At 57.5% G+C, this 27,278-nt stretch overlaps 4 protein-coding genes and 2 non-coding genes across 7 annotated transcripts; 2 read left to right on the top strand and 4 right to left on the bottom strand.

The window, feature by feature from the left end:
• The first annotated feature begins 88 nt into the window (after positions 1–88).
• On the top strand, positions 89–1,916 carry GAMT (guanidinoacetate N-methyltransferase). Its single transcript, XM_065748857.1, has 6 exons — positions 89–390; positions 673–818; positions 908–971; positions 1,163–1,230; positions 1,303–1,413; positions 1,612–1,916. Exons 1-6 carry the CDS (start codon positions 207–209, stop codon positions 1,750–1,752), a joined length of 714 nt encoding a protein of 237 aa, XP_065604929.1. The 5' UTR covers positions 89–206; the 3' UTR covers positions 1,753–1,916.
• A 440-nt stretch (positions 1,917–2,356) lies between these two features.
• Positions 2,357–4,536, bottom strand: NDUFS7 (NADH:ubiquinone oxidoreductase core subunit S7). Its single transcript, XM_065748695.1, has 8 exons — positions 4,487–4,536; positions 4,364–4,400; positions 4,161–4,229; positions 3,755–3,872; positions 3,479–3,658; positions 3,363–3,409; positions 2,648–2,736; positions 2,357–2,560 (listed from the first exon to the last, which is right to left on the bottom strand). Exons 1-8 carry the CDS (start codon positions 4,500–4,502, stop codon positions 2,463–2,465), a joined length of 654 nt encoding a protein of 217 aa, XP_065604767.1. The 5' UTR covers positions 4,503–4,536; the 3' UTR covers positions 2,357–2,462.
• A 209-nt stretch (positions 4,537–4,745) lies between these two features.
• On the bottom strand, positions 4,746–4,819 carry TRNAN-GUU (transfer RNA asparagine (anticodon GUU)). The gene has a single exon. It is a non-coding gene; the product is annotated as a tRNA-Asn (tRNA).
• Positions 4,820–5,007: 188 nt separating this feature from the next.
• Positions 5,008–5,080, top strand: TRNAF-GAA (transfer RNA phenylalanine (anticodon GAA)). Its single transcript has one exon. It is a non-coding gene; the product is annotated as a tRNA-Phe (tRNA).
• A 581-nt stretch (positions 5,081–5,661) lies between these two features.
• PWWP3A (PWWP domain containing 3A, DNA repair factor) lies at positions 5,662–11,553 on the bottom strand. Its single transcript, XM_065748657.1, has 13 exons — positions 11,400–11,553; positions 11,004–11,098; positions 10,809–10,879; positions 9,427–10,437; positions 8,967–9,086; positions 8,481–8,551; positions 8,311–8,387; positions 8,102–8,162; positions 7,620–7,695; positions 7,470–7,520; positions 6,638–7,071; positions 6,116–6,204; positions 5,662–5,911 (listed from the first exon to the last, which is right to left on the bottom strand). Exons 1-13 carry the CDS (start codon positions 11,454–11,456, stop codon positions 5,833–5,835), a joined length of 2,292 nt encoding a protein of 763 aa, XP_065604729.1. The 5' UTR covers positions 11,457–11,553; the 3' UTR covers positions 5,662–5,832.
• A 2,199-nt stretch (positions 11,554–13,752) lies between these two features.
• On the bottom strand, positions 13,753–21,111 carry LOC136056477 (calcium/calmodulin-dependent protein kinase type IV-like). Of its 2 annotated transcripts, none has more exons than XM_065748683.1 (12): positions 21,062–21,111; positions 19,968–20,099; positions 17,593–17,671; positions 17,208–17,270; positions 15,832–15,914; positions 15,641–15,713; positions 15,301–15,391; positions 15,140–15,214; positions 14,803–14,878; positions 14,587–14,713; positions 14,227–14,379; positions 13,753–14,048 (listed from the first exon to the last, which is right to left on the bottom strand). In XM_065748683.1, the coding sequence occupies exons 2-12, from the start codon at positions 20,063–20,065 to the stop codon at positions 13,866–13,868; spliced, it is 1,101 nt and encodes a 366-aa protein (XP_065604755.1). In that variant the 5' UTR covers positions 20,066–20,099; positions 21,062–21,111; the 3' UTR covers positions 13,753–13,865. The 2 variants fall into 2 exon arrangements, with proteins under 2 accessions (XP_065604755.1, XP_065604754.1); XM_065748682.1 differs by lacking the exon at positions 21,062–21,111 and adding an exon at positions 20,499–20,583.
• Between the last annotated feature and the right edge of the window lie 6,167 nt (positions 21,112–27,278).

Genomic DNA, 27,278 nt, shown 5'->3' with positions numbered 1-27,278 from the left:
CAACCCCCACACCCCTCCACCACCCCCCTGCACCCAACCCCACGCAGGCACCACGCACCGCCCCCCCGATACCCTTTCACCCCAGAGGGGCCCCAGTGCAATGTGCACACTCAGCTCTTTCCCAGCCCTGGCTATTTAAAGCCAGACAGCGCTGCGAGCCCTCTCCTCCCCCTGTGCTGTGAGCCCTTGGACTTTCTCCCGCAGCCATGAGCGCCCACTCAGCCACAGCTCCCATATTCACCGAGGGTGAGGACTGCAAGGCTGCGTGGCGAGAGGCCACGGCTGCCTACAATGCCCCCGACACCCACCTGGAGATCCTGGGGAAGCCGGTGATGGAACGCTGGGAGACCCCATACATGCACGCGTTGGCGACCGTGGCTGCATCCAGGGGTAATGGGGACAGTGAGCTGCACTGGGGGGCCCGAGGTGGGGAGGATGGTGACACTTGTGCTGTTGTATGTCAGTGGTCAAGGGACTGAGGTGTGGAGCAGGGTGGCTGCCGCCTGCCTGCAGTGCTGGCACGGAGCTGGGGGGTCACAGCTTTGCTACAGGCAGTTGTGCAATGGGCTGGGAGTGGGGGGGAAGGCAGGGGAGTGTTTGGGGCTTGAGGGTCTTTGGAGGGGCCAAACGCTGGGGGAATACTCCAAGCGTCCCCCCCCTCCTCGTCCCCAGGTGGTCGTGTGCTGGAGGTGGGCTTTGGCATGGCCATTGCTGCCACCAAAGTGCAGGAGTTCAACATCGAGGAGCACTGGATCGTGGAATGCAATGACGGAGTGTTCCGGCGGCTGGAGGAGTGGGCACGGGCACAGCCACACAAGGTCCGTGCTGTGCTGAGCTTCAGTGGGCTGTGCTGTGCTCAGTGTGGGGCTGAGCCCCCCTCCCCCTCGTCCTATTCCCCCCCCTACAGGTGGTGCCGCTGAAGGGGCTGTGGGAGGATGTGGTGCCAACGCTGCCGGATGGGCACTTCTCAGGTAATGCACCAGGGGTGGGGGGCTGCAGGTATTGACCCCCAGGAGCAGCACAGCACTGAGCATGGGGTTCAGAGGCATGGGGATGGGGGGTTAAAAAGTAAACGGAACAAATCAGAATGTGGTGGTGAAGGGGGATCCCGGCAGTGCCACGGGGGGACCTCTCCCAGTCACCTGCAGCTCTCCCTGGGCAGGGATCCTGTACGACACGTACCCGCTGTCAGCACAGACGTGGCACACACACCAGTTTGCCTTCATCAAGGTAAGGCAGCTGGCAGGGGGAGGGGGAGGCCGAGGGGTGCGGTGCCTCTGACCCCCTCCCTCCCCACTGCAGGACCATGCCTTCCGTCTGCTGCGACCCGGGGGGGTCCTCACCTACTGCAACCTCACCTCGTGGGGGGAGCTGCTGAAGAGCAAGTACAGTGACATCGAGAAGATGTTTGAGGTGAGTTTGGGGGGGGGAGCATGCAGCCCCAGACCCCTCCTGCAGACCCACACAAACCTGCAGTACCTGCAGGGCTGAGAGCTCGGGGGGGGGGAGGGGGGGGTCCTAGCCCCTCCCCCCCCAACAGCATCACAGGTGGCACCCAGATGGCTGAGACCATGGCTGGGTGGCCCCCCCACCTCTCCTCCTCTCTCACAGGAGACACAGGTGGCACAGCTGCTGGAGGCCGGCTTCAGGAGGGAGAACATCAGCACGGCAGTGATGGAGCTGGTGCCCCCCCGGGAGTGCCGCTACTACTCCTTCCCTCAGATGATCACCCCCTGCGTGGTGAAGCACTGAGCTCCATCCGACTGCTGACCCCAAAGGGGCTCATGCTGTCAGTTACTCTAAAAATGCAATGGTTTGTTCCACTGTGGGTCCGTCCCCATGCACGAGCCCATCACCCAGGGCAGGAAGGAGGAATGGGGGATGGGGCAGTTTGAGGCACATTGTTTAGAACTGGACGTGTGCATTTCCCATTGAGTTTCCAATGAAAGTTCCCTCGTGTTTTTGGCTATTGCCCGTTTCAATAAGCTCTGATTCTTACGAGCCTCATACAGTTCAGTAGTGAATAAATGCGGTTCCCCCTCTCTACCCAGAAGGGATAAAATCCATTAAAACAGAATGAAATGCACAACTATTGCTATTTCTGAGCAATTTCTTTTTGCCTTTCGAAGCACACCTGTAATTCTGTGGACTGTGCCTTGTCCTAAGCACAGGGGCTCACACAGCACATCCAGCTCTATACCCTCACACAGCTGCAACTCCTAACAAAGCCAAAGAGCAACCCAACGTTTTGGCTTCCCTTCTTTATTTCACTCAGGTCACTGCTCCCCGTGATGCAATTTTTAAACAAGTTAACACACTTGAGCAAAGAGCAATACACAAAAGACAGAGCAGCATCTTCACCACGAACAGTTTTATTGGAAGGCCTGTGAGAACAGATCTTTTTTGTGCGTAGAAAGCAAGCAGGTGCTGCAGGCAGTAAGTGGGAGGTCATAAATAAGAGGTTATTTCCTATACCAGATCTGAATCTTCTTCTCTCGTTTGATTTTTTTCTGAAGCTGCAGGATTCCGTACAGCAAAGCTTCAGCAGTAGGTGGGCAACCTGAGAGGGGAAGAGGTGGGAAACAAAGCCAACTTCGTGGCAGCCCTGCTCCGAGTCAGCAGCGTGGCACGGAGGCTGCCCTCCTACCTGGCACGTAGATGTCCACCGGCACGATGCGGTCACAGCCCCTCACCACGGAGTAGGAGTAGTGGTAGTAACCCCCCCCGTTGGCACAGCTGCAAGAGATGTTGGTTAAGGACAGCCCAGGAGCCACGGTGAAACATTAGTGGAGGCAAAGGAAAACATTAACCCAGCACCCAAGGTGAGGTGGGGTGAGAGGCTGCTGAGATGTGCAGTGTGAGGAAGGCTGTGCTCGTGGGCACGTGGGTGCCGAGCTGCATCAAACTAAACAGAACTACTTTCATGGCTCTTACAAAGCAGACACAGGAGTCCCTTCCACGCACTGCAAAACCTCTTTGTTTGGTCACATTCACAGAGAATGTTTCTAGAAGTCATCCTGTCCCGTCCATCACCCAGCAGCACCGGGTGAAGGTGTCAGTTCTGCTGTGGCTTCAAAGCCAGAGATCCACAGACACCGTAGATTACAATGCACAGTGGAAACGCTCCCTCCATAAACAAAAACTGTGAGATTTTGGACATAGATAAGAGTCTTACAGCCACAAACAAAACCTGCCAAAGGGCCAGCAGTTCAGAGGGACCTGGCAAACTGCTCTCCTAATCAAGAAATCTTTAGCTAAACACCTAAGCCTTTTGTAAAGGGCTGAAAGCACACACGAGGACGGAGCTCCCACCCACTCAGACACACAGCTTCCCCCCACCCAGCGTTAGGCAGCGGCGTTACCTTCCCATGGAGACCACGTAGCGAGGCTCCGGCATCTGGTCGTACACCTGCAGGACACAGCCACATCAGAGCACTCCCCACGTGCACGCAGCCACGCTCGATGCATCCGCCCGTACCTTCCGCAGGGCTGGGGCCATTTTGTTGGTCAGGGTGCCCGCCACGATCATGACATCAGCTTGTCGAGGGCTCGCCCGGAACACCACCCCGAAGCGGTCCATGTCGTAGCGTGGAGCTGCCATGTGCATCATCTCCACAGCACAGCACGCCAGGCCGAACGTCATCGGCCACAGGGAGCTCTGCAACGGGAGGAGTGGGGTTACAGAGAGAGTGCTGAACGCGGAGAGCCCGGGCAGGTGAGCAAAGAGCTTTGAGAGCCAGCAGCAGCGACGCACCCTCCGGGCCCAGTTGATGAGATCATCGAGTTTGGTGACGATGTACTCCCCCCTGCTCGTGGGGACGTAGGACTGCTTTGGGAGAATGGCAGAGCTCTTTGGCTGGACCTGGATGGAGCTGAAAACGAAGAGCGCAGCGCCGTCAGCCTTAATTAATGGGGGGGGGGGGGAACACAACTGTTGGCCTCAAAGAGATGTCATTACACGGGGAATCCATGGAGGCCTCAGCTTCTTCCTGGGAGCACTGGGGCCTCACCCCCACTGGAGGGACAGTTACCTGTCTGTGTGGTCCGTGACCTGTTTGCATGGTCTGTCACGTGTTATGTGTCTGTATGGTCTGTCACAAGTCTGCACGGGCAGAAACCTGCCGTCTACACAGTGAGTTACCTGTCTGCATGGTCATTACCTGTCTGCATGGTCGGCTGCCGGCGTCTGATGGAGCAGCTGAGCAGGAGCAGAGGTCACAGCACTGGTCCTGCAGGAACGAGAGTCACTGCCACCTCCGTGCCACCTCTACCCATGGGGACAAACCCCACGCGAGAACACGCGGTTCTGTGTGAAGACACAGAACCCCACCTTATCCTCCCCCCTCCCCCCGGCCCCTCTCACCGCCAGCCCAGCACGGCGCGCCGCGGGAGCCCGAGACCTGCAAGGAGAGCACAGACAGCTCAGCCCGGCCCGGGGTCACGCACCCCCCCCCGGTCCGGCCCCGCACCCCCCGGCCCCGCTCACGGCGCAGCGCGGCCATATCCCGCAGCCCTTCAGGGGACCTCTGCGCGGTGCGTCGCTCACAGCGCTCCGGCAGCGCACGGTCCGCGGCCTCAGAGCGCCGGAGGGAAACGGGGGCGGCGCGGAAGGTTCCGCCGGGAGCGGAGCAGCGGTAAAGAGATTGCGGGCGGCGGCTGCGCGACCGCGGTCCGTGTGAGGCCCCGAGCGCAACGCCCGCTCCGAGAACACGTAACAATAAGAACAGGAAACAAAAGTGAACGGCCGTCCCTGGGTGGGCTCGAACCACCAACCTTTCGGTTAACAGCCGAACGCGCTAACCGATTGCGCCACAGAGACCCCGTTGCTATGCGCTGCCCATCACCGCCACTCTGCGAATGCGGGCGGACGGAGCGCGGCGGGAGCGCGCGGAGCACTGCGGGGCGCGACCCCGCCTCCGCCCCACGCGGACCCCCCCAGGGCCCCCCCCTCCCCCACCCCACGGTGGTGTCACCTGACTAGAAGGGGGGGGGCTGGGGTATCGTGTGGCCGAAATAGCTCAGTTGGGAGAGCGTTAGACTGAAGATCTAAAGGTCCCTGGTTCGATCCCGGGTTTCGGCAGAGCGTTTTGGTGTCACCGCCTTCCTTCCCCCCCCACCCCCCCCATGATCCCGTTTTGCTTTTTCATTCATTCCTTCGCTACGAAGTTATTGGACGAGCAGCACCCTTCCACCGTAACAGTCTGTAATTAAGCACTTGGTTACAGAACGCTGCAGCACATTAAACTTCAGCACCGTCACAACTGCAAACCAAACCAAGGCGAAGAAAGAGAACTGAAAGCATTCCAGGAAACCATTTCCAAGACATCTTGCAAAACAGGTTCTCTTTTACAAAGGGGAAAAGAAAAACACCCAAAAAAAGCAAAAGCTTCTCCTTTTTGGGCCCAGAGCTGATCAGTTTCCACCACCACCGCGACCCAGGAAGGAGTTTGCTTTGCTCAGAACCAATTTTATTCCCCACACCTTTAATGACAAATAAAAGAAAACTGCCAACGCTGTCCTAGCTGTGGGCTGGGTGCTCTGCATGAGCAGAGCTACACGACCTCAGCTTACAAACTCCCAGGGACAACAGCCCCCCCTCAGTCAGGTACATGGCACTGTGCAGAACAGAGGCTGTTGTCCCATCATCCTTGCCCAGGGGAAGGGCACAGAGCAGCAGCACACACACAGCTCACAGCACTGCCAGCAGCAGGACACAGAGCTGAGGACGAGGACTGAAGGTACAACTGTATTTGATGGCAATACAGCACTGTCACGGCCACATCTTGGAGATGCACACAACGCTGGGGTGATGGTGAGAGCACACGCTGCCATCTACACGCTGTCCGTGGCCGCCAGCTCCGCCTTCAGCCTTTTTCTTTCCAGTATTTCCTCATCAAATTTCTCTCTCTCCCTGTAAAGCAGTGAGGCTGTTACTACAGCAGTTAAAGCTTCAGCAGCTTCGCACGTCGCAGTGACTCTGCAGGAACATCTCCCCATCTTTAACCATCTCCGAGCTGACCTTACAGGGGGAGGACCCTGCTGGACCCCTCCCCAGTGCTCCATAGGCTCAGAAGCCAACAGGGAACACGCAGGGATTCTAAACACAGGAACATACCTTTTGCTCACAGATGGTCCTCTCATGAATTTCTCCTCTGCCTTTTTGTAGTCTATGTCATCCACAGCAGAAATGGCATAAATGATGGCCTATAAAAGCATTCAGTTCATTGATACTGTGAAAGAGAAACCTCGATAACAGAATTAAAAGCGGTGACTTCAAACTGTGCCAGGCAATGAGCACATCCCTGGAGTGAGGCTCCTGAATCTCTTTGGAAACTTGGATGGACCCCATCACGTAGGGAAACCCATTAAGTGACACAGACTGGCTATGCTGAAGGACATTGTTGTTATAAGGAAAATCAGATTCTCTCCCAGCAGCAACTGTGCCCACACAAGACATTCATTCTTACTAACATTTTCCCAGGAAAAGTTCCTAAGGAAATGAATTTAAGCACTGCCCCTTGAGCTCAGCACAGAGCTCAGGTGGCCTTCAATACACCTTCCCCAGAACATTCCAGAAGTCGGTCAGCTTAAGCTACATTCTCTACTTTAACACTCTCTTTACTCAGTGTTTACTTACTTCAGGCAAAAGGACATCTAAAATAAATTTTACTCCATCTCCATGCAGCCGATGGAGATTTGCAGTGTCTGCTTCGTGATGCACCACTTCCTTCAAGTAGTTCACTACCAGGTCCAACTGCTCTTCATCCTCTAAGTAGGTTTCGATGCAGGCTCCGTACTGATGTGGACTCAGGAAGTCCTTCATCCAGCGGGACTCCTTCCTGCACTTCAGGACAGCCAGCAGGTGCTCTTCTGCTCCCTTGCTCTTCACGATGAACTCCACGATCTTTTTATTCGCTTTGTCCCTGGCAGCCCTCGTTCTGTCAGGAAGCAGTTTCCTGGAGGGCTTCTGAGGTGAAGTTTCTAATACAGACTCCTTGAGGTCTTCCTCTGCTGCGTTGGGAAAGGTCATTTCCACCAAGCTCTGATGGTACTGCTTCCTGACTGGGTAGCCTGGAAGGAAAGCCACAACCATCCACGCTCAGATCAAATAAAAGGTTTTCTGGTGTATTTACTGGCAGACACCAAATAAAGGGCTTTCTGGATGAGAGGATTTCTCCTTCCTCCCCTGCTGAAGGAGAGGGGGAGTCCCCCCCCCAAAAAAAAAATACACTGAAAAGGTGTTGAAATTAACATGAGCTTTGAGAAGAATTAGCTCCAGTGTGGGGCACACTAGATAAATATAACTTCTCCTGTGGCACTGAAAGCCTTCCAGCATGGCAAACACTGCATGGTAACTTCTATAGCATGCCCCGCCAGCTTAACTCAAATGCTTGCAGCAAAGGAGAGCCAAGCTCATCCACCCAAAGGAAAAAAAACAACAGCAAAAACCTCATCACAAATTCACTTACTGATATCATCAGCAAAATACTCCAGGAAGGAGCCCGTAAATGAATGGCAACCTAAAGAGCCCAGAGAACAGGTTGGCAGTCAGTTCAGCTACGGTGGTGAAACAAAAGCCTCTGGGGCTGCACATCACCAACACACACACACACACTTACCCACTCTGATCCGATAGTCCGAAATCAACTGAATACACCACTCGATTTCCTGGCGATACTCTTTTTTGGCTTGGTCCTACAAGAAAGGAGTTGTGCACGGGTCTAAGGAGCACTGCTTGTCAGAGCTATAGGCCCAGGACACCAGCAGGTGAACAGATGGGTACCTCACCAAAGCTCACTTGCAGTTCATGTTGTCTTGAAATTCAGTTTCTGAAATCACTTTAAGCACTGATAAAAGCGTGGTGTTGTATATGTAGAAAATCAACAAGTGAAAATACAGTTGGAACCCTAAACAGTCAGCTCCCACCCCACACACACACCCATCACAGCACCCATAACCTCACCAAGGAGCAAGGAAGATCCCATTCCTACAGTTTGGGCAGCACAAGCTATGCTGGAGCTCTCCTCACGAGAGAGGGGAAGGTAAGCTGTACACAAATTTTTCTGTTCACGCTTGGTGACGTGTTACTTGTAGCACTTACAATGAGATCCTGCTTTTCTTCACAGTCAAAGTGCTTGAGGCTCCGAAGAGATACTGAGAAACTTGTTGAGACAAAATAAAAACACAGTTAGGGATACCAGGCAGACACATGGAGCAGCACACTGGCCCAGTGCCTCACCGTGTCTGCGCCTGCAGGCCCACACCCAACCCATCAACAGAGGAACCCAGGGTTCAACCCACAGCACTCACCTTTTCCTTTTGTCACTCGGATTCCCCTCTATGAAGAACACATTTGCCTTTCTGTGTTTCCGCTTCACATTCTTCACCTGCAAAGAGCAGAGGGTCTGATGGCACCTTATTATTATTTAAACTTATTTCTCACAGAAGGGTGCAGTCACCCTTGTAAGAGCTGCTCTTACCACTGCTGGCCAGTATGGGTATCTCTGCCACTTGCACCACACCAAAATCCCTTCGCCGATCGATTCTGGTTCTATAACCAAAAACAGTACAATCATTTGAAGCAGAGGAAGTCCACTCACGCTGCCTCATCGGCCTCCTTTCACACAGGGAACAGCCAACGAGTTCTGCCTCAATGCTTTTACACATCCCAATGGAGGGACAGAACACCCCTCCCCCCACACAGCAAGAGCTCCAAATATATAGAATCTATAATCTATACAGAAATCTCAATCGTAGGCCCTTTCCAAGTTTCACATTAGCAAGAAGTGCTGTTCCAAACAGCCTTCCCAGGGCCCTGAATGAAGGTGTTTTATCCCAAGCTGGATTTGTTAGCTGGAAAGGTTAAGTTTCGACCATCAGGAACGAGCACAATGCGTCAGCATGTCAGAAGGACACCAACCACACCGATCCTGGCTGCACCTCAAGGAGATGTGCTCACACCTCACCTTGAGGCGACAGAATTCTGGGAAGTTCCTCATCGTCGTCGTCGTCGTCCACCAGATCTGAGAGCTGAGACAGTTTCTCTGGCAACGTTCTCTCAGAGGACAGCTCGCAGGGCTGCAGTCCTGCAACAGCAACACGGCACTGTCAGTGTGCTGCAGCCATCACCTCTGCACCAGGTGCAGTGGAAAGCAGAGTTACTGCACGGCGAGGTGAACCACACAGACCTCCACATCCCCTGCCTAGGTAAGCAATGTGAACGTGAGGCAGAAAAGGGGCAATACTAAGGAAGCTGGGTTCAGCTTCTGTTCCTTAATGTAACTTAATTTCCCCAAGTCTCCAAACACAGAAGAATTAAACCCAGGACCTCCCACACAACGACATGACATCATTCTCCAGGCATGATAAGCAGCACTTGTGAGCTTGAGGAATGCAGACTGCACACCCTAAGAGCAGCCTGCCCACCTTCCTCTTCCTCAAAGTCAGGCAGGTGGAACTCCTTCGCTCTGTTCATAACCACAGGGGGCACATCCTCCTCCTCTTGCAGCTGAGAGAGAAATCCATCAGACAGCGCCCTGTGGTCACTCAGCTCGGCTGAAGGCTCGGGGTGGTTTCTGCACTCCCTTTTTCTGGATGGGGACCTGGTTGCGCTGCTCTCTTGTTTCCCTCTCAGTTGTTTCAGACTCCTCGTCTTTATCCTCCCGTTAACCTGCTTTGCTGCATTTCTGTTCTCACTTCCAGCACTCCTCCCCGAGACGGAGCCGTTCCTGGAAGAGGAGCGCAGGACCATCCCTCTCATTTGCTGCCTGGTGCCCATCCTGCTCCTCCCAGGTACCACTGTGCCAGAGCTGCAGGATGCAGACAGGGCAGCACCCTCAGCAGGAGGCTTTCCTCGGTCCCTGTGGGAACCATTTGTAAGCGACACAGGTGGTCCTGCACCTCCTGCTCTCTTCCTTCCTTGCTTACTTCTCTCCTCTTCTGCCTTCGGTGAGAGCTTATTACTCACTAGAGACTTTGTCAACAATTTGGGCTTCGTGTTTTTCTCTCTCGATGAGAATGGTGACCCTGTCACCTTGCCACTCTGACTGTCAGAGTTCGATGCATTGCACAAGTCCCCACGACATTTTGAGGCTTTTGTTCCATTTGTATTTGCTCCAGAACTCTCCTCTGGAATGAAAGAGCAGCACAGGTTTTGTTTTTTTGCATCAGTCTTCATGTTGGGGCCATTTCTCTGCTTTCTTTTCCTGTTGAGAGTCTCAGACTCCAAGTGTTCCTTAGGGAGTGACTGACAGCTGGGTAAGGGGGAAGATGAGAGAGAGCTGGCACTGTCTGCCTGGGATAACCGAGTACTCGGTCTCTCTTCTGAAGGTGCTTCTTGTCTGGTTGGTCCATTTTCTTTCAAAAAATCCAGGGCAGTTTTAAGAGCACAGCGATACTTCAGCTCTTCCACAGCCTCGTTAGGATCCATCTTTTCATCTGGTGAGGAAGAAGAGGCAGTAAGTACAACAACCTTCACCTGAAAGAATTAAAGAGCTGTATTTGCATTCCTCCCTTTGTTTAAGACAACACTGAAACCGTCTGTGACTTCTGAGGGGAAGTACACAACAAGTGGGCAGCAAAGGCTGACACCCCCACGTGGGGACCCTCACAATGCAGGGGATGAGCCAAAGCAGCTTCAAGAACATTTATTTTCAAACCTTATGGATCTAACTAGGAGAGGGGGGAGAAAAACACAAGAGACGCCCCTAGATACACAGCACGACCACCACCCCACCAGACTGAAGGTTCAGGTTTGTTTTCTGAACAAAAACACACAGAATGCAGCAAATGCATTGAGGAATCCTCACTTAAGCTCGAGACGATGTCTTCTATGCGTGCCTCCTCCAGCAGTACAGTGTCTGCCTGCATCACACTGATCCTGAAAGCACAGAACACAGCCCTGTGCCACTGCCCTGATTTCGTGGGCAGCCTCAGACAAAGGCTCACGCTTTTTGTTCTTACATTCAAGAGCGTAAACACAGAACAGTAACACAGATAATTACTTTTCATTTAAGCCAATTATTTCGACGTCCAGAGTCTCCTGTGCGTTAGCTATAGATGGCTCCCCAGCAAGCCCAGGGCAAAGCTTGGGCAAAACCTGTGTGAAAAGAGGAAAACGTTATGAGTTTGTAAATCAGTAGGACAGGTTTGATTCACGACAGCTTCAGCAACAACGCTTTGTTCTGTGCTCTTAGGAACAAATGGCCGTTCCCACGAAGCAATTGCCCGCAGAGAGCAGACACCACCAGGCTGCAGCTCAGCCCTCAGCCCCACCCGGGCAGCAGCGGTGCCACAGGCAGCAATCCCACCCAGCACACAAACACACACAGTCACACACACCCCAGCAGCGTGTGCCATCACACACACACACACCTCTCCGTATCTCGAACCCACCGTACCTTCGCCGGCCACAGGCGCTCCCTCCAGCTGCAGAGGATGTACCCCCGGTTCGCCATGCCCGCACCCCGCGGAGGAAAGGAGAGCTGGAGAGAAAGGAAAAACGCATGACCAAAACTCCGGGCGCTTTTACCACCACCACCACCACCTCCTCCTCATCCTCTCCCCTCTCCGCGGTTTAACGCAGCGCTTTAACTCGGACCGGGCACGAGGCCCGGCCCCGAGGGACGCGAACGGCCACGGCCTCCGCGGGGCGGAACGGAGACCGGAACCGAGACCGGAACCGAGACCGGAACCGAGACCGGAACCGAGACCGGGAGGGAGGGAAGAGCCGCCCCCCCCGCCCGCACGCAGTGCCCGCACCCCGCCCCTCCCTCTGCGCATGTGCCTCCGCTTCCCGGCAGCTCTCCGACCAATCGGCGGCCTGCTCCTCCCGCTTCCCGCCCTCTCTGCTAGGCGCTCGTCGACCAATCAGAGCGCCTGCTTTTCTGTTTGTCCCGCCCTCACCCCGCCCCTTACTTTGACGGCGCGAGAAGCGCTCCGCCCCGCCCCTCCGCCTCCCACCGCTACTTCCGCTTCCGCCGGGGCGGTGACGTCACGCGCGTGGGGCGGGGCCATGGCGCGCTGCTGGCACGTGGCCGCCTCGGGGACATTCGCCCCACCCCTCCCCCACTCCAGTACCGCTCCGTGGGGTTATGGGGACCGGAGGAGGGGACCCCCGCGCTTGGTCCCATTGGGGCTCACCGCGGCGTGCATAGGTTGACCGTACGCAGGGAGAGCAGAGCACGCGTTACGACGTTAGATGCTTTATTTGCTGCCTAGGCTTCTTTATATACCTGCAATATCGAAAATGTAACCACTATACCGAAAAAGGAAGTCATTAAAACAGCACACAGACCGAGATGGCACGTCCTATTGCGCTCACACCGCTTTCCCTACCTCCAAGTACACAGATCTGTGGAATAATACTTTGTTGACAGAAGAGGCAAGCTCCCTTTTTTTTCCCGGTTACAGTTTCCCCCGGGATCTCTCCCTTAGGACCACGCTTTGTTACTCATTATCTCAGCGACACTTTGTTTTCTGTGTTCAGGGGCAAGCTGAGGGCAGAGCGATGTCCCCAGCGCTGCCCCCCGCCCCTGCTCGGTGCGCTGAGCACTCCGGCCTGCTCCTGCGTGATGTTTAATTCTGTCTTTCACGTCAGAGTGTATAAATTAATGTCAATACCTGATTTAATAAACAGCTGAAGTTCTGGCTCCATTGTATGGACCGGACACCTCCGTGGGGTTTGCTCACGCGCAGGATGGAGAGCAGAGCTCAGCACACCGCCGCGTTCAAGCAGGGGGGAGGAAGGCAGGAAACAACAGAGCAAAAGGAGCATCGTTTCCTTTGTCCGTTCTCACATGCCGTTGGTATCCGATCTCCCCATTTGGCTTCACGAGCGCCCTAAACATAAATGAGCATAATAAAGCGTGGAGCAGCCCTTAAGTGTCGCCCTTAGGGTTTCTGTTTGTGCTGTAAATGAGTACAAAAATCGCTGTTATGTTTCCCTTCCTGCCTCCCCGGGCACAGCTCTGCATCCACCAAACGACCCTCTCCGGAGTTGCAGCTCTTAGCTTAAGCAAAGCTGTATCTTTTCTTTGCAGTCCCTTCTTTCCAGCACAAATAATATGGCTTTTCCTGTCTCATTTCTTGTTCTGTATTAAAATCCACAAATGGTTGTCCTGTGGCTTGGTAAATAAACGCCTAAAAAAATCTCTTTTCGTCGACGGATATCATTAGTCTTAAAAAACCAAACAGAAATGTGTATAAACTCATCGTCCTCAATCAAGAAACAACAGCACCATTACATGTTACGAAGTCTTACACTGCTCAGTAGAAATCATTGCATTGCTCTTCGTTAAAACTTGTGTCAGTTGTACCTGGGATGCAACGAAGGCAGCACTGACAGCCCTACCACTCCCACACACCACAACGAATGAGACTGGAGTGTAACGAAAGCACAAATCAAACAGAGCTCATCTACCACCTAGAGATACCGAGGAGCCACGGGTGGATGTTTCCAGGGGGGGTCCGACCCCCCCTCGCAGTGGGGCTGGAGACTGAGTGCAGATTGCTAGCCGCCCCTCCCCTCGGGAGTGATGCCTTTGAGAGCTATTTACGGCGGCTCACAGGACCCTGTTGTAGAGATAACTGGCTGCCTTAGTCGGGAAGGTGAAAGAAATCCCCCCCCTTTTTTTTTCCCCGCTGTTTGCTCCCCGTTTTGAAGCCGCTGGGGCACCCATGAACCTACAGCAGCCAAAGCTGTTGGAAGACCGAGTCAGCAGCCCTGCTCCTGTGTGGGGTGGGGACAGACACACAACCACAGCAGCACCGGGACACCACGGAGGGACACACCGTGCACTGCCACCCCCACCCGTGCCCGTGGCCGCCCCGAGAGCCCCCGCAGTGCCGCCGGGAGCCGGGCACCGTCAGCTCCTGCAGCTCGCCCCGTTCACGGGCACGGTGGGCACGGCAGGGAACGCCTCCAGCTCCTCAGATGCAGCGGTGGCCTCAGTGCTGCCCCGCCCCTGGGTCCCCCCCCGGCTCCTGGAGCAGTCGTGGTGGCCGTGGTTGCCCAGGCGGCTGGAAGCCACCACGGCCTTCATGGCAGCCTGGGGACAGAGCATGATGGAGTTAGTGAGGGGGGCACACTCGTGTGCTTCACCCCCACGCAGCATTTCGCTGCTCAGGGACAGCCCCAGTGAGTGCAGCCCTCAGATTGGACAAGTTTTGTGCAAGAGGAGGAAATAAGGAGGGACTCTGGGGCTCCGTGGGGCTCGGTCACGTTACCTTCAGTTTCCTCCTGGCATTGAATTCCTGCAGCTTCTTCTGCGTGCTGTCCATGTGGGCAAACTTGGCAGCTTTCCCAGTGACCCAAGGGTGCTCCAGAGCCTGATAGACCGTCAGTCTCTTCTGGGGGTCCAAGACGATCAGTTTCCTGACCTACAGCCGATTTCAGCGTGCAAAAAGAGCCTCATTTGTTGGGTGCCCTCACAACTGCAAGGAACACGGACACGCAGGAGCAGGAGGCAGAGCAGCACGGACCGTGATGCCATCATTGCATTTGGCAAACTCCTGGCTTTGTCATTTTTACAATGGATCTGCTCGGCTTCTCAGCCCCCAGCCCTGCCCTGAAGCCCAACGACTCACCAGATCCTTGGCATTGAGGGAAACCTCGTCCCACCACGGGGACACGAACTCGTAGTCGCAGGTGAGGATGCGGCTGTACATGTACTGGTCCCCACGTGGGTCGAAGAAGGGCTCGAAGCCACAGAGCCTGGAAAGAGGTGGAGGAGCCCCACTGCCCCCGGGCCCTGTGTAGGGACGTGGCAGGGAGAGGGGCTCGTGCCCCACAGTGGTACTCACAGGATGTAGGTGATGACACCCACCGACCACATGTCCACCTCGGGGCCGTAGGGACAGCCGTGCAGGATTTCAGGGGCTGGAAGAAGAGATGGGGGTTAAAATCCAGGAGAAAACCACTGCTGGGCACCGTCAGCACCTCCTGAGTGCAGAGCAGCCGTGGCACTGAGCCGATGTGGCTCGGGCACTGATGGCAAATGGAACTCATGCAGCAATGCCACCTGCCCCCATCCTTCCAGTCCCCAATTCTGGGCTCTCTGTGAGGCAGAGTGAAGGGGACTGCTGGGCAGGAGTCCTGCTGAGCTCCTCTGCCCCTCAGCACCACGTCCCCGCTGCTCACCGCAGTACCCCGGCGTCCCGCAGACGGTTTTCATGGTGTCCTGCTCATCCATGATCTTGGAGAGCCCGAAGTCACCTTAGGGACACACAGGGAGGGGACACGCTGGTGGGTGCCATCAGAGCAGGGAGCCCTGGGGTGCAGCCCCCCAGCACAGCACCCACCAATCTTTAGGGGCGCGTCGGGGGACAGGTCTGCGTACAGCAGGTTCTCCGGCTTCAGGTCACGGTGCACCACTCCGTTCTCATGCAAATACTGTGGGGAGAGACAGCAGGGATGCAGCAAGGAGGGAGAGGCTGCAGCAGGGCAGAGGAAGGACATTTCCCGCATGGAGTTTCCATTTTTAAACCTATCTGTTGCCATGGAAACTCCAATTCCAGCCAGTGTGGCAGTGACCTTCCCCAGACAGCACAGCTCTGGACCTGCACTGATGCTCCAGGCCCACAGCAATGCCCCCAGACCCACAGCGATGCCCCCAGCTGCATGGGGACATGGGGACGTTACCAACACTGCCTCCAGGATCTGCTTGACCACGTGGGCCGCATCCCGCTCACTGTAGAACCCCCTCTCCACGATCCTGCGGGTGCACAGCAGTCAGGATGCGCCCTCATCCCCTCATCCCCAACCCCACGGGGTTGTCCTTCAGCCCCCATCCATCCCCACTCTCCTCTGGGGCTGGGACCCACATCCTCTACCTGTCAAAGAGCTCTCCTCCCGTCACCAGCTCCAGCACCAGCGCAATCTCAGAGGGCGTCTCGAAGATCTCCTTCAATTTGATCTGAAAGGGACGAGTGTGGGTGGCAGCAGATGGGGCTGTGCTGGTGCCATAGGACCCCGCTCACTCCCCCCACGTTAATTCCAGGTGTGGCAGCACAGGCGCACCCCACACGTCCCATCCTCAGCTGGAACATCCCTGCATGGATCTGGAACAGCCTCACTCACCTCACTGCACATTAAGGACGAGGAGAGCAGCACACACCACACTGCTCCTCCCCATGGCTTCATCCCCATCAGCTCCAAGAGCTGAGGACACACACATCACTTTCACAGCCCCGTCCCCATCCCTGCTGCGATGGCACCACACCCCCAGGAGCAGCACCCGCAGGGGGACGGCCCCAGCAGCGCTCAGTGCTGAAGGAGCCTGAAACAATCTGCATTTCCTTATCATTTTCACTCCAGATACCGTGTGATATCTGCACAAACCCATGCGGCAGACCTGGAATTAACAGATCCCTCTTAAAAAGAAGTTCAAAATGCAACATCTCTCTCTATATATATAATTTTTTTCCCCTTTTTTTTTTTTTGAGCGGAAAACAGAGCGCTTCACGCTTCTTCAGACTTTTGTGACACTGTGGATTTCATGGGGCTTTAATCATTACCTTCGTGGGCCGGGTGACGAGCCGTGATACCCCGCAGGGCCGGCGGCACCGCGCGCCAGCTCACCGCATTATAATAATACACGGGAGCACTATCATTTTCCTATTAACTTCAAAAGTTGACAATCCTATTATCATCCGCCGTCGAGGATGAGAGCAAAAGGACCCGAGGCACTGAAGGAGATGCAGCAGTGATCGCACCGAGCTGGGACCCCCCCCAGCCCCCCCATGCCCTCCCCCCCCCCCCCCCAGCATGGGAACTCTGTGCCCACCGATGGGTGCTCCCCGAGTGCGGTGCCTGAAGGCACGAACCAAATCGGGTGGCGTGAGGTGTGGTCCCCTCCTGGGCTGTGTTGGGATGGTGGAGCTGCTGGGTTTGGGGAGCACGGACCCCCTTGCCCTGGCCTCACCTCCTATCTCCCCTCGCAGTATTCCTTACTGATGGGCAATGGGCTCTGGTGCTCATTTCACGCCCTCAATGGAAACTGTTCACTGAATGGAAAGCTGAGCCCAGCAGGGAGCGGGGAGGGGGGCAGCTATGGGGGGTGGGCCCCATTGCACTGTGATGGGAAAGGAGGGGACAGGGCTGTGCTGTGCCACAGAGCACTAAGAGGTCTGGAGGGGGGGGGGGGTCAAGGGATGACAGCTTCACCTGGCACTGTGCTGGGACGGGGGCACCACGGCCTCGTACTCACAATGTTGGGGTGTGAGAGGCGCAGCAGGACCCCAATCTCTGTCCTCACGATCTTTTTGTCTATCTGGAAGGCAGAACCCACAGACATCCATCACCGCCTCTGCTGGGGCCCCTGCAGCAGCAGGACACATCCAGAAACAGAGCCCGCTGTGCTCCCACCCCAAATCTGCACTACAGGGGTTGGTAAACCCCATGTCCCCCTCCCCCTGTCCCCATGTCACCACCCCCATCCCCATCTCTCCATCCTCATGTTCCCATCCCCATGTCTCCAGCCCCATGCCCATCGCCCTGTCCCCGTTCCCATGCCCTCATCTCCCCATTCCCATATTCCCATCCCCATCTGATGCCCCACATCCTCCCAGAGCCGCAGTGCCACCGACACTCACTGTCTTCTTCAGGATCTTGGCAGCATATGGGGTGCGTGTGCCCTTCTCCTCGCAGCTGTACACCACAGAGGTGGCTCCCCTGGGGGGGGGGGGGGGGGCAGAGGTATGGGGGTGGACAGGGGGTCCCAGTCCCCCTCCCCACCTCACAAAATCCCCACTGAGCTGCTTCCCCCCGCATCAGTTCCAGCTTTCTCGGCTAAAGCCATTTTAATTAAAACCGAATCCTAAAGGCGGTTTAAAGCCATAAGCAGCTTTCAGGGCGGGATGGATATGTCCCCCCCTCCCTCCTCCCAGCTCCACGAGGAGCTCAGTGGGATCACGGGTGCTGCAGGACCAATGCTCCCCCCCCTCTCCCCATCCCAATCACACAGCACAGTTACAAAGGAGGAAGCGTTCCCAGCAGCTCGCCCGGTGCTGCTCAGCTGCCCGTCACTTTCAGATCTTGTTAATAATGTTTTCTAACCACTGGACGGTGAAATCAACCCATTTCTTCAGGCCATTATGGGGCTAGTTTGCAATTTCATCTTTGCTGCCCGGCTCCTCGGAGCAGATTAATTCTCACCCCCTGAGTAATCGACCGCACTTTATTGCTCTTTGGCTTTGACACCTTCAGGGACACGTTCAGGTTCTGGCTCGAGGCGCACGCCATCCCCCCATCCTCAGTCAGCACCAAACCCCCAAAGGTCAAAGCCCAAAGAAAGCCCTTTTTTTTTTGCATCAAAACCTCCCTCAGGAACCAGCACGACCCCATTGCTGCCCACAGGTGACCCAGCACTGCAGCTCCCGGGGGGGCCCTCCTGAAAGGCACTGCTCTGCCTTAAAAACGAGAGAGGATTTTGCAGCTCATCTGCTGAGCTGGGAACTGCGTTCCCATGGCAACAGCAGAGCTGGGTACCACGGGGACGGCAACACTGTGGGGCTCAGCCCGCAGCACCCACAGAGCTCAGCAGACCTCGAGCATTTCCCAAGCATTTTCTGCCTTTTGCTCAACGTTTCCCATCACGTCCTGTGATCAGGAAGAGCTGCAGACAGCTTTGCTTTGAACCCAAGGCAACACAGCTGCAGCCGTGCCCTCACCGCACCCCATGGCCGCGCTGCTGTCCCCATTTCCCAGCTGCCACGTCCCCTCGCCCTGCCCCACGCTCACCCTCCCATCACTCAGCATGCACTTTCTGCATGGCGTTGTGCACGGACAGTTTGCAGCCCTCTGCTCCAGGGATCATTTGAAGCCCTCGGCCCCCACATCTCCCCACACCCGCTGCCATCACTGCCATCCCAATTACGGCCGCAGCCGGATCCGTGCCGGCAGCAGCTCCACCTGCGTGCTGAAGGCCTGGAGTAAACACTGCAATCAACCTTGACAGCGACGGCAGATAATTGTATTTGCTTTACAGATGAACTGGAAAATGTCGAACAATGGGATTTGGCAGGAGCCTGAGCTCGCTGCGGGTACGTCCCAGCCCAGGTGATGGATGGGATGAGGGCGGATGTGGGGGTCGGGGGCTCGGGGCAGGGGCTGTCCCCCCACACTATGTGTCCGTCTGTGCAGACAGCAAGCTTTTCCCTGAGCTGCTATTTGTGGCTTCATGCTCTGCTGATGGGGGGGCTCTCGGGTGGCTGTGGGCTGCCCCTACCCCTCCCTGTTCTGCTGGGCTCCTGAGCCAGCCCTGCCTGCATCCCCAACTCAAAGCAGAGGATGGGAAGCAGGAAGCTCTGGCTCTGCTCGATGGGCAGCAGCTCCACGGCTGGGCCCCGGCTCCTTCCCGGAGCAGGCAGGCATCCCACTACAGCTGAGAGCTGCTGGGTGCCAGCACTGTGCAGGGCACCGGGTGGGATGTGCCCCCTCCTGCAGCCTTGTCTGTGTATCACACCTGGCCCCACGTGGTGGCTCAGCAAAGCCCACATCTCAGGTGGCCCATGGGACTGGGAGCCTGAGCCAAGCGTGCCCCCCACCAGTTGCTGAGCCCCACTACGACGGGGATTTCTGTGGGGTGGGAGGTGGGAATCCTGGGATATATTAATCCTGGGAATAAATCCTCCCCAGGTTCATCCTCCATCCTTCCAGAGAAGACATCACCGACCCACTCTCCACCAATGGGATGAGAAGCGTAGAGCACACAGGGAACCCCCAAACCATGTCCCCTTCAGTGAGTGCTCCCAAAACCACAGCAGCAGAGCCTGAGCCCCAGCTCACACACGAGGATGGGGTCTGCCTCTCCTCCCCCTCCATCCATCCCTCCCTCCATCCCTCCCCCTGCACCCATCCCTGAATGCCAGCCCTTTGCACGCAGCCATTGAGCAGGATGCACTCCCACTCAGGGAGCCCTCCTGCTGTCCCCCCCTCCCCCCACCCCCCACCCCCGTGCGGGCGGTACCGTCCCAGTTCGGGGCCCACGACGTAGAAGTCCTCCAGGGCGGCCCCGCGGTGGGACCCATCGATCCAGTACTCGCCGTCCGTCTTGGAGGAAGGCATGTTGCCCGGGGGAGGAGGGGGGGTCTCCCACCAGCTGCCGGGCAGAGCAGAGCCCAGCATCACCACGGCCCCCCCCCAGTGGGGAGCGCGCAGATGGCAGTGGGCGCTCGTCGGGATTACGGAGCGCGATGGAACCGCAGCCACAAATCTCCTTCCCACCACGCACGTACGCTGTCTTTTCAGAGATCCCCCCCCCCTCGCCCCCCCTTGCCCTCCCTCGCACCCCCACTCTCAGCTTCCCGGGGCTCTTACAGTACCCGGTGCCCCCAGGTGTACCCTGACTGTGCCCCACACATGAGCGCTGTGGGGCAACCGCACCCCAATCCCCGCACTCAGCCCCGAACACGGACACCCCCGCAGCGCACCCCTCCCCGCGTGTCACCCACCCGCGCAGCCCCACGGCCGCGGCGGGGCTCTGTGGGCCGACACGTACCGTTAGCTGCGGCGTGGCTGCGCGGCGGTGCCGTGTCCCCCCCGGCGCTCCCTCATCCCCGGTACAGAGCGGCTGCGGGAACGGTGGGCGCTGCGTGCGGGGCTGGGCGGACCCCCCACACCCCCTCCCCTCTCCCTCCCCCCCGAGCCGCTGCCCCGCGCTGCTCCCCTCCGGGGTAGGGTAAGGATTTTCGGGTTGGGTTATGGAGGGATGCGGAGATGGAGGGATGCGGGTAGGAGTGGATGCGGGAACACTGAGATGCGGGGACTAGAGATGCCCGTGAGTGGGGTTGCGGGCCCACAGGGGCGTAGGTGCGGGAGCAGAGGAAGGTGGGGACGCGGGGCTGTAGCGCACGGGGGCCCTTCCCGGCCGCACCCCCACCCAGAGCCGCTCCTTCCCGGCTCGGCCGTGCCACCCCCAGGCGGCCGCCGTCACTGCACCGCACCCGTCCGCCCCGCACCCCGCGAGGACCCCCGCCCCGCATCGCGGCCGCTCCATCGCACGCGTACCCCTCAGAACAAACCCCCCCCCATCCCCTTCAGCCCCCACCCCGGCCCCATTACCGAGGTCGGGACCCCCTCCTGCACTCGCAGCGATCCCTGTGCTGCTCCGCTGGATCCACCCGGAGCGCTGTGGGGATGGGGGAAGCAGCGCCGGGGGCGGACCCCCGGAGCGCCGCAGCGGATCTCGGTCCCCCCCCCCGACCCCCCCCGAGGAGCGGCGCTGCCCGGTGCGGCCGCACGGTGCCGCCGTCCGCCACGGGATGGGAGCGGAGGGGGCGGTGGGGAAACGGGAGGGGTGAGGAGACAGGGACAGAGTAAGGACGGGAGGAGGGCAGGGAGGGGGCTGGGGAAGGATTTGAGCGGGGCGGGGCGGGATGGGGCCGGGCACGGAGCGCGATCAGGGATGGGGATAGGGGCAGGACAGGGCAGGAACGGGGAAAGCATCGGGGATGGGGCCAGGACCCACAGCCGGGGGACGCCGTAGGGCGGAGGGCTTTGCATTGCCCACCGCGTGGGGAGCTGACCCTCGTGCGCGTACCCGAGACGGGACCGCGGGTCAGCAGCACCGGCTCCGGTACCCAACGCGCACCGGGAATCCCAGCAGCGCTCCGCTGCCCTCTCCTCGTCAGCAGCGGACACCGGGGCCGCAATCCCCGCCGGTGCAGGATCTGTGTTTTAGCACGAAATACGGAACCGCGGAGCGCCGTGGGGCCGTGGGCTGACGGGAGTCCCGGGGGTGATGCTCAGCCCCGACACGATGCGGGCAGAGCCCCAGGAAGGGCCCCCCCACCAAGGTCGGCTGGCACGAGGTGTTCTTGTCATGGGCTCCCCGAGCTTGATGCACTCTCACTGCAACTCTCTTTTGAAAGGGATGCTCTTGAAGGGAGTGACCTGAGTGAGTGAATTCACTCCTCACCGTTTCTCCCCGTCCTGCCCGCACTATTATAGTATAGCAATGGGGAAGAAGGGGGGGGGGGGCACGAAAAATATGAATCACTTCATCTAGAACTGGCACACTCCCCCGTTTATCCCCCCCCCCAAAAAAGAGTCCACTGTGGAGAGTGGAGGCAGCTCCTTCCCCTCATCAACCCATCACCACGGAGCGAGGGCACCGTGCTCTGCCCACCCCCTCCACACCCCCCCTCCTTTGACCCACGGCTGGGTGGAGCCGGAGCCCAGGTCCCCCCATAAGCAGCAGAGGAAGGCCCAGTGCCACCTGCAGACACAGGGCTGCAGGAGCCTTTTGTCTCCAGCAAAGGAATTAATTAAAAGCAAAATAAGCTCTCTCGTTACGTCGGAATATAAAACTCATTTTAGCTCAGCATATAAACGCTTTGAACATCCCGGGAAGTGTTTCTCTCCTTCTCTTTATCCCAATCTCTTCTGTCTCATCGCACCTCTGCTGATGTCTCAGTGAACCCCGAGGAGGGGGAACTCACCCGGTGCTGCCGGGGGTCCTCTCCGGCCCTGAGTGGGGGGTGGGGGACCCACAGATCACTCCACGAGAGCAGCAGCCCGGTGCCTCCCGCCGCCGCTGAGCGATGCTCAATTGTTTGGAACCGAAAATGGAAATTAATACATACTGTTCAAGTCCCCCCGGCATCCCCACCCTCCCCAGCGCCGCTCGCCTTGTTAATTGAATGGCACCGAGCAAATGAGGTCAGAGCTCACTGCAGCCAGACAAGGACGCGGGGCACACCGACAGCGGGCAGGTCTGGCTGCCGAGCGGCGTTTGCATTCCTGCCAGCCACCGCTCATTATAAACCTAAAAGACGGCGTGAGCATCCCGGCGGGGACGCGTGCTCCGAGGGCTCTCCTCTCACGGACACGTCCGAGGAGGGAGCGGGCGGACGGGGACGCAGTGCGACCCTCGGGGTGGGCTCAGGTCTGCCTGAGTTCCCCCCCCCCACACACCCGTCCCACAGCTCTGCTCTTTGTCTGAGGGCGGTGGAGTGCTGCCTGCACCGTGCCTCAGTTTCCCCAGCAGCACAGCACAGAGAGCACCAAATATCCCCGCTCAGGGACCCCCCCTCCCCCTCGGGGATGCTCTCAGCTCCTCCTGCCCCATCCCCTCCACGCTCCCGCAGCCGCCTCAGGCTCCCACGTTTCCCTCCTGGAACAAAGGAAGCTCTTCCTCCACCCCACCTCACCCTCCCACTCCCCCACTTCCTCTTTCATTCCTTTTCCTCTCTCTTCTCTCTCTCTCTCTCTTTTTTTTTTTTTTTAAGAAAGGAATGAGTTGTCTTCCCACAGATGTGACTAAAAGCACTCTGGAAATGTCAGCCACTGCTGGAAAGGGACCCAGATAACATTTAGCTTTAGGTAAGAGAGTAGATTTTCTCTGCACTAATTCATATTTATAAGCTCTCCTGTTCCCAGGGAGCGCGCGGCACTGATAGCACTTGCTGATTGCTAGTGAGCAGTGCAGGGAATTGTTTTCATATCTGAGATTAAAGAGTGCTTTCTGCTCCCAGTGGCACCTGTGTATTTACGCTGGTCATTCTCAATTCGTTCTTATAAGATTAAGACTGGAAATGGGAAATGGTTATATAGTGCCGAGGTGGCAGTGAGGCTGAAGGATATGGGGGGAGCAAAACCCCACTGGGGCCCTGAGAGCCCCTCTAGGGTTCCCCACGTTGGCTGCGGGGATGGAGAGCCGCAGACAGGCAGCGGTGGATAGGGCAGAAGATTGATTCCCATTGTGATTCTTCAGCACATCCCGGGCTCTGCGTCAGCTGATGAAAAACAAACAAGTAGAGCTCTCCTCCTCCTCCCCGAGATCGAGGATTTGGGAACTTTGGGGGCTTCAGATTGTTTTCTTTCTGATTTTTGTCAGCATCGTCGGATTCGTGTTCGCGGAGGGGCCGAGCAGATCTGTAACACGGGGAGAGGGCGAAGCACTGGGACACCCGGAGCCGGGGGAGGAGAAGGGGAGGAGGCCGAGGGGGCAGCGGGAGGGGAGCGGGGTGGAAAGGGAAAAAGGCGAAAGGAGAAACAAGACAATGGCAGAAGGCACCCCGGGGACTTCCTGAGAGCTTTTAGAAATTCAAAATACGCCTTAGAGCCTCAAAGCTGTGTCAGTCACAGCCCCGGCGCAGGGATCACGAAGGCTGCGGCCGAACAATACCGGATTGTGTGAGGAAGGTGGGAAACAGGGGGTCTCAGCGGCTCCGCTCACACCAGCGGTTCCGCTCGTCAAGCACGCGTTCCACATGAATCAATTCTGGACAGTGCCTCGGCATAATCCCCTCCAGCCCCGCGATGACAACTTGAAGGAGAACTCCGAGCTGAGTGACAGCAGACGGAGCGCTGACAGGGAGAGGCCGCAGGACTTCCCTTCCCGGCCCCTTCCCCTCCTTTTCCCCCTCCTGCTAACTTTCGTGGTGGATGCTCACGAGCAGCCCGACCCCCACACGGCATCCCAAAATGGGCTGAGTCCCCCCCCCCCCCCCACCTCACCCCACTGCTGAGGGCTCCCACCCCGCTCTGCCCCACTCCCAGCTCCCTCTGGGGCTCTCCGTGGGGAAGGCCCTGCACTGCTCATACAGCACAGCCCCAGTGGGGGTGGGAGGAGGGCAGGAGCTGAGCATCCTCCAGCAGAAAAACCCTACATGAACTTTTTTGAGTGGGGAGAGAACAAAGAGCAGCACGGTCCCGGGCCAGGCAGGGGGTAGGGGGGGTCTGACGCCAGCCAGGAGCCCCCTCCCCACTGCGGGATGGGGAGCAGTAGTGTACCTGAACCTCCAGCCACTCAGCAGAACCGGACAGCTGCCAGGACCCCGACACACAGAGCCAGAGCTGCACAGCCCCCAGAGCCTGATCGACCCCCTTAACTGAGGGGGTGACGTGAGGTGTGGCTCTGACCGTCCATTCATTCGTCCAGCTGGCAACGTGTGTCTGCAGCTCAACGCTGTGGGGCTCTGACACCTGGCCCAGCTCCGGGATGGGGCTGGGGATCCTGGCTGCAGCTGGGATCTGGTGGCAACGAGCTGCTCCGAGGTCATGGGGAAGATGTAACCACGCTCCTGCAGCCCTGGAGCTGTAAGATCCCATAATCACTTCCCCTGCACTCCTCTCCCGTCTGCCTCGTTAGGTAAACTGCGTGTTATTAATAACCACATCGAGAATAAAAAACGGTTTTGTCATCTCTGGATCCTGTTCCTTTCTTGGGCTCCCTGTTCTGGTTCCACATCCCTGCTCTGGGAGGCGAAAGGTATAAAGGAAACTAATTAAAAATTGCCAGTGTCTCCTGTCGGAGCATTTGGGTGCGTTCAGTGGTGAAAGACGCTCGTCTTGTTGCAAGGAAATCAATTTTACAGTTACAGGAGCAGAATAAATAGAGGTGGTGCGTTAAGGCAGGAGGGCGGGGGGGGGGGGACAGCAGTGCGGGGACGGGTGCTGTCCCTATGGGGTGCAGCGTAGGACGTCCCCTCCTGCCCCACTGAGCCCTTATTGCTGCGGTCCTGAGCTGCAGTGCTGGTCCAGGAGAGCAGATATCGGTGCCCAAAAGCAGCGCCTCGTGCTGTGAGCTCCGCTCCCATTAGGGATTCATTATCCATCGCGCTGCCTTTATTTGTGTCTCCTCTCTCTGCGGGCGTGCAGCTGGAACCTATTGGTTTCGTGCACAGTCGCATTGTCTTTTTGGGGTCAGGGAAGTGGTAAACAAGGCAATTATCCCCGGCGGGGGGGGGGTTAACCGCCCGTCACCCCGCGCCGCTATCTGCACCCAGAAGTGATCGGTGCAGCCTGGGGGGGGGGCGGCAGCGAAATGACTTCATGCTATCACGCTGCTGCTGGGCAGGAGCGGCCATGGGGCCGTCCTCAGCTCCCCCCCCCCCCCCAACAGCCCCGTGGGATTTTCCTTTCTTCCTTCGTCACACCAGGACAGTTCCGATCCCTAATCCTCAAATTGTCCCTCGCCGGTTTTACATACAGCTCTAAGCTCCTCATAATAGATTTATTTCTTAAAAAAAAAAAAAAAAAGGAAGGAAATAAAAAGCCCTCTGTGGGTTATTAGAGGATATTTTTGTTTTAATTGAAAACTATTCTGAGCTCGGCAGAGTTCGGAGGGATGAGCCCCTTCGTGGCTGCTCCCAGTGTGTCCCGTTGGCTCCCCACGTCCCCGGGTGCTGCGGGACACAGTGCTGGGTGATGCCCTGGGAAGAGCACACGGACTCGGCCCAGCCCTGCAGAGCAGTGGGCAGTGCCGCTGCTAATTGCACTGCTAATTGCACTGCTAATTGCACGGATCTCCTTTCGGCCGAGCAGCCAAAAGCGGGAGCGTGGCTGCAGGGCCGGGATTGCCTCGCATTGCTCCGCATGGGATTGGAATTGGAATATACAGATTTGGGGTGAGAGGGATGAGGGGTGAGGGGGAGAGGGATGCAGGGCACTGGGTGATGCTGGGGGGGGGAAGATCCCGACACCAGTGCTTTGCAGCGGCTGCAGCCCCCGAAAAAAGGAGCCCAGAGCATAACGGAGCGCATCGATGGGATGCAGGCAGGCAGGGAGAGTGCCACCCAGCCTCGCTTTCCCTTCATTAGGATCCGTGCCACTCGTTTCCCTAATAACCCACCTTGAAAGCTTTTAAGCACTCACAGCCCTGCTGAAGGCAGGAGCGTTTGCTGAAGGTTCTGCCGCCGTTCCCCATCAGCTCCTGATTAGAGCCGGGCTCACAGCCATGGTGGGGCGGCCTCGCTGGGGTTGGGCTGTGGGGCCGGGGCTGCTCCTGCAGCTCTGCACATCTCAGCACGCTGAGTTGTGGGGCTGTGCCATTCCCACGCGTGCGTGGGACCGTCGGTGTGCGCTGGAACACGTGAGTGCATCAGCGCGTGCTGCAGTGTACGTGTGCACTGCAACGTGTGCGTGCTCTGACGTCTGTGCACCGCTGCAGGCTGCAGTGCATGCACCGTTGCAGTGTGTGCGTGCAGGGGACGATTGCAGCCCCACGAGGGGACGTGGGACAACTGGGGGTGACCCCTCGGGCACCGCAGGGTACCCAGCCCACGACCCCAGGGGCCGAGGGGGGGAAGGCAGCGGCGTTACACGAACTTAATTAAGTTGCTGAGACGCTTTCTTGGAGTTTGCTCACTGATTTTTCTTTTTTCTTTTTTTTTTTTCCTTTTAGATTTTTATTTTTTTAGTGAGAAGTTGCCTTGAAACCCTCGTTCCGGCGGTCTGGGGAGAGAGGAGGTCTCCGGGTGAATTAGCATTTATATAGCTGTGCCTTGCATTTCAAAACCCCCTTTATCTCTATTAGCACCTAATAAAGACAGAG

Source organism: Cyrtonyx montezumae, unplaced genomic scaffold, assembly GCF_038088225.1.
Source record: "Cyrtonyx montezumae isolate F1298 unplaced genomic scaffold, pur_monq_1.0 scaffold_51, whole genome shotgun sequence".
Taxonomy (NCBI): Eukaryota; Metazoa; Chordata; class Aves; order Galliformes; family Odontophoridae; genus Cyrtonyx; species Cyrtonyx montezumae.
This window is presented reverse-complemented; position numbering and strand designations above follow the sequence as displayed.